General features: G+C 39.2%; 2 protein-coding genes across 2 annotated transcripts; both read left to right on the forward strand.

Annotated features, from left to right (window-relative positions):
* Positions 1-7,469: 7,469 nt before the first annotated feature.
* On the forward strand, positions 7,470-8,372 carry GCK72_000838 (uncharacterized protein; the record flags this gene model as incomplete). The annotated part of the gene is made up of 1 exon (XM_003087757.2): positions 7,470-8,372. One exon carries the CDS (start codon positions 7,470-7,472, stop codon positions 8,370-8,372), a length of 903 nt encoding a protein of 300 aa, XP_003087805.2.
* Positions 8,373-8,690: 318 nt separating this feature from the next.
* GCK72_000839 (uncharacterized protein) lies at positions 8,691-11,099 on the forward strand (the record flags this gene model as incomplete). Its single annotated transcript, XM_053722709.1, has 1 exon — positions 8,691-11,099. One exon carries the CDS (start codon positions 8,691-8,693, stop codon positions 11,097-11,099), a length of 2,409 nt encoding a protein of 802 aa, XP_053591354.1.
* Positions 11,100-11,134: the final 35 nt, after the last annotated feature.

An 11,134-nucleotide genomic window follows, 5' to 3' on the forward strand; every position in this document is an offset into this window, starting at 1 on the left:
CAGAGGGTCATAGGATAGTAGTTTTGTAGTCAGAAGTGCAAGTTCCGGGAGCACTGAACATATTTTGCTCAGATCAAGATCTTAGATGAACCATCGTGACAAAATAAAGAAGTCGAGAAAGTTGTATCACTTTAGGCTCTAATCTAGATCGACGTTAGACAATTATGGCTCGAAACATTTAGCCGGGACTCCACGGGGAATGGTTACTGTAGAAAAAAGCCGGGCGGTCTTTTCATAACAGAAATGGCTACATAATGACATTTCGAGAAAGTTCGAGCATAGTGTAGCCCCGTATCGAAATTCTGAGATCCAAGATTTTCCAACTACATTAGTGTATTTAGACGTATTCAGAGATTAACGTCTGATATAACGACAGTTTTTTTTAAATTTATAATTGTGGCGATACGGAAGAGCTGAATCTTGTGGCAATAGTAGTTTTTAAAGGAATTGTTGTTAGCACGGTTCTTACAACTGCGCTCTGCCGAAACGGCCTTAAACGGCCTTTTTTTCTGAGTCTCTCAATTTCGCACACAATTTTCTGTGGTTTCGGTAGAGCGCGGTTGTAAAAAGCTTGCCGTGCTAATACCTTGTTCATCTTTTGATCTTGTGCATTTCAACCACCAATCGCGCCGCAGGCACACCAGATTTTACTTTTTATACCATAACCGAGTCTGGCACAAAACTTACTCAGTTTTCGCCTGACTCATCGCTGATGCCGGCGGAACAACAACAACCGGTGAGGGTGGCTCGCGAGGCGTTAAGCCGAGACGAGGTGCTCCGACTGCAGACGTCAGTTTGATTAGAGGTGGCGAGTTTCAGCGACTGAAACTCTCGATTAAATAGGAATATGTCTCCCGATTAGGGGTGGTAGTAGAGGAATAGGGAATATTAGAGAAGAAAATCAAGCCAAAGGAATATCTGCAGCAAAATTAGTAATTAGAAAAATCTTATTAAAAAGCAGAGTAATTTAGTAACAAAAAGAAGACAAAGTTGAGTTGTGATATATTCTGCTCTCACAAGAAATGTGTCGTCGAGGGGCCGTCGAGCTTATATCAAAAGGGAGAGAGAGAGAGAAAAGAATCAGGGAGGGAGCCGACAGAAACAAGAAGAAGGTCCGCTCGGATAGAGAGAGAAAGAGAGAAGAGATACTATTAAAATGAACGAGACGAATCGCTCGTCTCTGCGTCTATCTGCCACGTGTTGTCACCTGTTCTGGATGGAGATAGGGGGGAGATGGTTTCGGATTCGGACATAGAATTTCTTTGATTGGACTGGACATTCAGTTTTTTTTCTATTTTTTCAAACTTTATCATTCAAGAGATGGAAGAAATCACAAGGAACTATCAGCATTTGTTTTTTATCCTAGGGAGACTTCTAAGAACTTTTTGTTGTTTTCTATAGTAATCTGTGAACCGATTGTCTTAAGACTGACCAGGAATGCAACCGAAGAGCGAAACTGATCAGAGAGTGATATCATATGGTTTCAGAATTGATCTCGAGCTATACAAGATTGATCAGTGAGGGTGGTCAAAATTTAGATTAAACTAAACAGCCGAAAATTTATAACCTGTGTAACTTTCCAAAGAAGCTACTAAGTTTCCGAATATCCAGAATTTTCTAGGTCTGTTCGGAGAACACGATTTTCTTCTGTTCAATGATTCGATCATTACAAACATAGCTGAATACAGTAGATCTTATCGAAAGGGTAGGCTGAAATCAAGAAGATTATAACGGCGACCCAAATTCTAGAAATCAATCGTTTTTCTCAAAATGAATCCAGAATCCCCAGAACTCAAGCTTTCGTATTATATAACTTCCTTCCAGAATCCCATTCCCTTTTCCAACACCAGTATCTCCAACTGACCGTTCTCTACTCTCCCTCCATTCCCCAGTCCATTCAGATCTTTGTCTCAACAAAAAGTTCTATCACCAAAAATCAAGAACCTGGGAGTTCCTGAATGTTTTTCAACGGACACGATGAGAAAACATGGGATCCTCCCGACGAAAAGAGTGTTTCGGGTTGAATGAGATACGTTGTTTTTCATGGAAGAAGAACAAAAGAGATAACTAGGGACTCATCTGGGAATAAGAGATTTAATTAGATAATCGGAGTAAAAAATTGGAAAAAAAGGTCATCTGGAGCGGGGAAAAGACGGAATGAGTGGAGCAGACTATAGTATACATTAGTAGATTTCTGAGGACGTGGGGATCGAGGAAAGTGAGAAAAGATGAAATTTTGAATTCACAAATTTCCTGAAACTCATAAAACTAGCTGAATGAGAGATGAACAACAGCTAAAACAGATTGAATGATATACATCGTTCAGCTATCATTGTATATTTGTTCAGAGGAACAAAATTTACATAAAATGATAAAAAATGCATGTTGATGATGCATTGTATTCCTATTCCACAGTCCTTCAAAGTGATAATGCGCACAACAGACATAGCTGGCGCGCTTCCCGTTTTTTAAAGTTTTGTGTCGCCTCCCTTTAAATTCTACAGTAACCCAAAATTCAATTAATTGAGCTTGCGAGCAAAATTACCGAGTTCTATGATAAAACGAGTGAATTCGTCGAAAAAAAAGGCGTAGAAGTGAATAGGTGCCCATCAAACCATGATATACCGCTTTTCAACGCCAAAAAGTCAGTTTTATTTTTTTTTTGAGAAACAAAAAACTCTCGAATTTTCAATAAAAAGTGCATTTCTCCTGCTAATTAAGTATTTCCAGTTGCTGTTATGCTATTTTGAATCCTTTCAAGTACTTCTAGACCAAAAAATTAACAAAAAACTGAATTTTTTGAAAAAAGTTGAACTTAAAAATTGATTCAATAATTCCAGTTCTGAATATTATAACACGTATTTAGGCTTAAAATGTTCGCAACAGTCATCTTCATAAATGTTACTTAACGAGAACAAATGAAATCGCTCCAATTTTTCGTATTTCTTCTGAAAATGGCAAAAAATGGTTTTTTTAGTTGATTTTCTTAAAAGTCTTTCAACTCTCTTATTTTTCGACAATGTGAGAGAAGGTTACACTTAAACGATGTATTTTTGTCCGCAGAACATTTGTTACTACTTTTGAACCAGCGAAAATGCTGAAATTTCGAGAAATCGGTGTATAATCGGTTTTAAGCTGAAAAACGAGAATCGCGCCAGCGATCGTCGCAATCGCGCTCTGTCGCGGATTATCACTTTGAAAGACTGTGTATTCATAAATGTTAGGAAAGTATCAAAATACATTATGACTATCCATATGTAGACACAGACGATGAATCATTTTTCAAAAAATATTTTTTGAGAAAAGGAAGGAGTGATAGCTAGAACTGCAATACGTTTCGAAACGTCTGAAGTGTCCCGGAGCCAGTCAGAATTCCTGTACAACAAAAAAGCAAACTACTAAAAATAGAGATTCGGTTTATCAGAAGCTAAATAATATATTCTTCTGGGAAAACCCGTCAGAGTTTAAAAATGAGTGTGAAATTCATTGGCGAATGGACTTCACAAACCAGAAGATCGGAATACGAGGAACTCTAAGAAATAGTGAGATTTTGCCGAATTAAATGAAAAATGAATATTCAGTTTTTTGTTTGCCTGGGCAGATTACAACAGAAAAATGTAAAATTCTTCAAATTGAAAAATAACGAAATTATAGCGAAATTCACCAAGAACTCAAAATATAAACCGAGAAACTATTCCTAGTCAAAAATTTTTTAATAAACTGAAAATCGAAAATTTTCTACTTTATGTTTGTTTTAATTTTCTCAAAATATGTTGTTTTCCTTTCGTCTTCCTCTTTTTCTTATGTCATCATCCAACAGACAGCTGTTCGAATTTTTTTTCGAGCGCTATCGAAAAAGTTGATAAAAAATTGGTGGTTCTTTTCGAAAAGCCAGAGGATATTGATTTTCAGCTACTCGATTGATAAAGGAAAGTTGCCAGAAGGAAAACTAAGAGAATAGAATCTATGAAAACGAAGAGATTCGTGTGAGAATTCGAGAAAATCTGGGAAATTCGGAACGAAATTTCAAAAAAAAAGGAAACGAAAAAAAAACTAAGAAATTGAAAAAAAAGAACGAAACAAAACTAAAAGTGATGTTTTCTACTATGCTGCAGATGAAAAGTGGTTTCGAATTACAAAGTGGAAATCAAGTGAGAGTTTCTTCGAAAATAGATTCAGTGATTCCACGAATTGACGTGTTTTTACAGGGACTGATAGAGAAAAGAGGAGAAATGTGCAATATATGGTGATGAAACTGAATTTTTTAAACTGAAAAGTCAATAAATGGAGAGGAAGGAATAGGCGGAGCGAGTGATAAAAACATTTAAAATTCTCTTTTTTTAATTGGAAAAAATGCAGAAGAGGAGTTAATATTTGAAATTTTAAATCTTGTAGAGTTTAATTCTGATCTATTTAAATTTCCTAAAATAAGAAAAAAAAGGAATTGAATTTTTGGCAAAATTGGGGAATTTCCAGCAAAAATCGTGTAAAATTTTGAATTTCTGGGTAACTTGAAAATTTGAAAATACATTCGTTATCTTCACGACTTCCACTTTTATTCGACACAAAATCTGACATATGAATTAATCCGAAGAATGGGAAGAACGAGAAGAAAAAGAGAAGAGAGCAGAATTTATCACAATTCACTTTTTTCTGGAACAAACTGACAAATAAGCTTGAATCCACTTACAATATTAATTTAGAACACTGAGTAAACTTAGAAACAGCAAAAAAAAACTCGAAAAACGCGACGAAAATCACACCAAAAATAAATAAAACCAAAAAACTTTTATTTAATCGCAAACGTATCGAATTACGGTAATCACACCGGGACACAAATAAACAAACGGCAATGAGCCTTTAAAACAACAAAGGTTACGGTTGAAGTTTATTTTCAAAAATAAAATAAAAACTTACTCCGTTTTCTTGTTTCTCCGATAGAAACAAAACAAAACGAATCGCAAAAAAGTAATCCAGGTCAACGAAAAAGATTAGGTGATAACCATCTTGCTCGGCCGAGAATGTTGCGACGAAAAGAGTTTCAGAAAAATAAAAAGAGATAAATTCGATCGATAACGCAAAAAAACGTCTGAAAAAAGGTTCGAAAAGCACGAGGAACAAGCGAAAGAGAAATGGAGAGAAATAGTGTAAAAACGATAAAAGAAAGTGATTTTATGAGTGGGTTTTCTTCGGGTTTTCTAGGAAGAATTTAAACTTGGAAAACGGAAAAAATTGAGAAAAAACACAATTTGAATTTGAAAATTTGGGTGAAAATATCTAATTTGGCTTGTGATACCAATAAATAATAAACAAGGGATAACCCTTCTTCTCGAATTCTCTTCGAAATTTTTGCCCGGTGGTTCGGAAAAGAAGAAGAGAAGGGAGGAAAAATGATGGCAGTGATCGGAAATCAGTCGGAAATAGTGGGCGGGAAAGAGCAGAAAATAGAGAAAAAGAGAATGAAAAGAGTTGTCAGATGACACAGACAGACGATGGAAGAATAAGAAGAAGGAGAAGAAGAAGATGCCCGGTGAGCAACACAAACAGCTAAAAAACGAAAAGGTTGGAGTTGAAAGGCTGAAAATTGAGCTCACTTTTCTAGAGTGTTTTTGTTGATATCTGTGAAGAATGATAATGGATAACACCTGAAACTGAAAGAAAAAAAAGAAAAAAATGAACTGCTTCGTTGAGGAATTGAACCAAAAACTCTCTGATTCTAGTCCAGCCGCGTTCACAGGTAGTTGGCTGGCGGACCGCATGCGGATTCAGATCTATTTTCCGTCCGTATAGAGTCCGCGGCGGAGTTATGGCCCGCTACGGACTGTAGATGGACGCAGTGCGGACTTCGGGAAAAGAGGAGGAAGTGGGCGGCAGGCGTCCGCGCGCGGACTCAGCGCGGACCGTATATGGATTGGCGAAATAGTCCGTATGGACTGGCCGCGGCGGCCGCTTGCAGCAGCTCTTCCGAAGCTCTCGGACTCCTCTCGGATAATGATAATTTTTATAATCATTTACGGAGTTTTAATGTTTCTTTCCCTATTTTTCGGAAGTTTCGCCTTTCTTTATGTTTTTTTATATTGAAATTTATTTTAATTAATTTTTTTCGTGAAAAATTCTCGCATTTAACTGTGAATGATCGAAAAATTAGTATGTTTTCAGTCAGTCCGATGATCCCAAAAAGAGGAACAGCGGCGATAGCCGAAATTGAACCAATTCTTCGATTTCCTCAAAGGTTTGTGATAGTATTCAACATTCTCTATTCAAAATAAATTTTTCAGTGAGAAACTTGGATAAAATTGGCCGGTACTTCTTCTCAAGCACGACATCTGTATTTGTCCGGAGGAGGAACCCATTTTCGAAAGTAAGTTAACTGAATAATTATTTTGTATTCCGCAATTAATGGATTTTTTTTCAGAAATACAAAGGAAACACGGAAATCAACGACTGGAAATTGCTTCTACGACAATTGGATTTCGATGGATTTCAAGGACACGACCGCCCGGCAAACTTCTGATTTCTATGTCTAATTTGCTATGTTTTCTTCTTATTTTCATTATTTCTAATGTTCCTTTTTAACTTTCTTTAAATAAAATAGTAATTTTATCACTAATCTTCCTTGTTAAATGACGATCTGAACCGGGGAACAAAGTAGGGAGGGGCTGGCGGTGGGAGGGAGAGGAGCAACTTTTTCGGCGCGCGGACTCGAAACGGACCGTATATGACGCACACATATCGTCCTTAGCTACTTCTTTTTGAGTCCGGCGCGGACGCGTATATGGTCCGTATTTCGTCGCTGGCCAACTACCTGTGTTAACCACTGCGTCATCCGGTCACATAGTAAACCCACAGGCAAACCGCTGATGATGAAACGCGGTTCAAACGCGGGCGAAGGACGAAATTAGGACCAAACGTGGCCCTAATTTCATCCAACGCGGTTGAAAGCCGTTTTGAGGATGAAACGCGGGTGAGATGCGGGCGTCCTCATTTTTCGGAGTTTCTCAAAAGCGCCGAGGATGAAACGAGGATCAAATGTGGATGAGTTGGCACTCATTCATTTTCAATTTTTATTTCATTTATTTCTATTTTCTCGTTTTTCGTGTAAGATTTTTTGCTTTTTCATTGAAAATAAGTTCATTTCAGTCAACTACATTCAATAGAGGGCTTCCAATTGGACTAAATAGTGGAACTTCTTTTTTCAAAGAGCAAAGAGGTTAGTTTTGTTTCGAAAATTGGAAAAAATTGAACTATTTTCTTTTCAGAAGAGTATTTGATGATTGGATTCCGGTTTGTTAACGCAGCATTTCATACGGCCTCCCTTCTCCCTCCGAGAACGCCGTCTCCGTCCGTCGTCCTATATTGATTTTTTCAAATATTCCCTACTGTGCTAAAATATTATTGTCTGAGCCATTGTGCATTGTATATATATATATATATATATATATCGACGGGTTACTTGATTACATTGTGAAATGTTACCAAATGATGTTCCTGAGTCGGATCCTGAAGGGGAATTGTCATCACCACTGGCTAAAAAGACGCGAGGAGGACAAAAAAGAAAGTTCGGTGCGGGAACCGCAAAGTCTAACCAATCAATTCCCGCTAGGCTCAAGTCTCTTGAATCTACAGTCATCACGCTGAAACTGCTCATTGAAGACCAACGAAAGACCATCGCCGATCAAGCAAAAATCATTGAGGAGATCAGAGGTGTGACAAAACTCACTGGAATTGACTGTACGGACGAGTTTCCGCCGCTCACCAATTCGCTCACACGGAAAGCCTCTCCTAAGTCATGTGCACTGTACAATGAAGTTGCCAAGAGAAATCCAAAAGTCGTGGAAGTATCGAACCGTCTGGATCTAGTCACTGATATCATTGCATTTAACAAGAAAAGCTGTACTGCAGTCATCGAGAACTTGCCGGATAGCAAGGAGGAAAGTCAAACAGTTCAAGATAAGTCTTTTATTTCCAAATTTGCTTTAGATTGTGCTCTCCCCATTCCCATTGAAATTTTTCGTGTTAAGTGCAAAAACGAGTCCAGTGTCTCTAGACCCACCAAGGTCCGCTTCGGTAGCCAAGTGGAAAGAGACGATTTCTTAAAAGGGTTTTACGGAAGTTGGGTGAACTATTCAGGTCGAAAAGTGGGTCCCCGTCCAGTTAGAGCGCGGCGCGATATGACCAGGGAAGAACTTAACGTCCTATTCGCCATTCGGAAGGAAGTCTACGATGCCAACGCAAAAGCTGGACTTATCAAGTTCGTCGTTCACGATTTAAAAATCGTGGAACTCAAGACCCCGCGTCCTCTTCCTCAAGCCAAGCCTTTGCCCCCAGCCTCTTCAACTACTTCTCCAGCAGCTACGGCTTCCCATGCTTAGGGACGCGGCCGCCACTCATCGTTATCTTTCCCTGAATCTCAATCACTTGATCCCTCATATCACCCAACCTCATCACACTCATTCTCTTGTCCAGCTTCATACTGTCAGGCGGCCCCTATCTCTCCTGCACACTTCTCGTCACCGTCTAATTCTCACTCTCCCTGCCCGCAATCTCTCATTTATTCTTCATCGCATTCTTCTCACAATACTGCCAAGACCCATATCCCTATCCCTAGTAAATCATCCAGACTCTCCTGTGTCCTTTCAAACATCCGATCCATCGCCACCATTGAAAGAATAGCTTTTCTTCAAAACCTTATGGAAAATAAGGGTATTCACCTAGCATTTCTCACAGAAACCTTCCTATCCCCTGCCATCCCCGAATCCATTTGCAACTCTATCAATTTTTCGTGCCTCCGGTCTGATCGGTCTTCGTCTCATCCAAAAACCAGAGGCGGCGGATGTGCTCTTCTCTATCGTAGTTTCGTAAAATTGGTTAAAATAGATCTTGACGAGAAGAATTATATCACCCATTTCTGTGACATCCTTGTTGTTGACCACACAGAATCCAACGTCCGTTTCATCCTAGTGTACCGTCCGCCAGATACCTCAAATATTCAGACACACAACCTAGTCGATCAACTTAACACGCTCATGGTTTGCCCTAAGAAGTCTTATGTATTGCTAGGAGACTTCAATCTCCCGGGAATCCAATGGGCGCACCACTCTCGTATCGACAATACAGGTCTAACAGATATGACTGAATCACACAATATGGTTCAGTTAGTTAAATCAGCAACTAGAATCTCTCAACGTGGCACGGAAAACATCTTAGATCTTATTTTCTCGAGTAATCCCAAAGCTTGCTTCAATATTAAAGTTGGCGAGCCCTTGTTGATGTCGGACCACAACTCCGTTCTCTTCTCAACCAATCTCACCAAAGAAGCAAGTTCCCGTCGCAAAGTCAAACAATTGATGAACTACCGTAAATGCGACGTTGATGCACTGAACTCCTATCTCGCTAGTTTCAATTGGGCAAAGCAGTTTTCCTTTTTTGCAACTCTCGATTCAAAGCTCTCCCACTTCTTAAATATCTTCAATGAGAGTATAGATATGTTTACCCCTCTTATGAAAATAAACTCTAGATCTGCGGTACTAAGTCGGCAGTATACCTACAAACTCTTAAAGCGTCGGAACAAAACCTTAAATCCCACCAAGCTCAAATCAAAGGTCAAATTACGTTTGAAGAACATACGAAAAAGGATAAGAAAATCTGAAAACGAAATAATTGGATCAGCTAATCCTAGAAGACTCTTTGGCTTCGTTAAAAGAAGGCTCACGTCTTCTTCCTCCATTACAAAGCTTCTTGTTAACGGTAGCCTGATCACCAAGCCTTCGGATATTGCTGACCAATTCATCAAAACGTTTGCAGAGAGTTTCACAATTCCGTCCTCACCGCATCCTGCCCTCCCTCATCCAAAGCCTAAAAACATATTTGTGGACGTCTCCCCCCTTAGTGTGTTCCTTGCCATTTCTAAATTACAGCCCAAAATAGGATACTCAACTGATAGGATCAACTTTTATATTATTAAGAAATGCGCAAATTCAATCTCCGTCCCACTTTCGCTTATTTTCACCGAATCACTGTCTGCCAGGAGGTTTCCCGATTGCTGGAAAACTGCAACGGTCATTCCGCTGCACAAGAAGGGCAGCATTCTAGATCCTTCTAACTTCAGACCCATCTCTCTTACACATCCTCTAGCCAGATTATTTGAGAGATTAATCCTGAAACCAATTAAATCAGAACTCGCTGCTCAGCTGTCCAAAAAACAATACGGATTCCTATCCAACAGATCATGCCCACTGGCCCTCATCGATGCTACTTCCCAGTACCACTTAACCCTTTCGAAACCTAAAGCATACATGGACGTAATTCTAATCGATTTCCGCAAGGCCTTTGATTCGGTTCCTCACGATTTGCTTCTGTTCAAATTGATGAACTTTGGACTCGACTCGGCTCTTTGCGAGTGGTTCAAATCGTTTCTGTCCAACCGTGAATCCAAAATCAAAATCGATGACTACGTATCAGAGAATAGTTTTAATAACGTCTCAGGTGTTTTGCAGGGTACTGTTACGGGTCCATTTCTGTTCTTGGTATATATCAATGACCTGATCCAGTCCCTTCCCTCAGATGTTTATTCCATTGCCTTTGCTGACGATCTCAAGATCTACAGTGAAAACACCGCCAGTCTCCAAAAAACGCTCAACGTTATTTCTGACTGGTGCGATAAGTGGAAATTGCAACTAGCTGAAAACAAAACTGTAGTTTTGCATCTTGGTGTATGCAATCCACACACAGACTACTTTATTGGTAACGCTAAACTAGCGTCTGCCAATATTGCCAGAGATCTGGGTCTTCTTGTCGATTGTGGTTTGAAATTTGATGCCCACATTGCAAAAATAGTAAACAACGCTAAATTTAATTGCAGAAGAATATTGAATAGCTTCCGTTCAAACAATATTAAGTTCTACTTCAAGCTCTTTAATTCCTTTATTCGTCCAACACTCGAATACGCTTGTGAACTATTCCACCCTTCAAACTCGCTCAGTACAACTCAACTTGAATCTCCCCTCCGTTTCTTCTCTCGTAAAGTATTCCACAGATGTAACATATCCTTCCAACCAACATCATCCAATGCTCACCTTTCCCCTTATGAGCGACGTTAGCAATCTCCTCCCAAATGTCCATGTACCATAGACGC

Source organism: Caenorhabditis remanei, chromosome I (genome assembly GCF_010183535.1).
Source record: "Caenorhabditis remanei strain PX506 chromosome I, whole genome shotgun sequence".
NCBI lineage: Eukaryota > Metazoa > Nematoda > Chromadorea > Rhabditida > Rhabditidae > Caenorhabditis > Caenorhabditis remanei.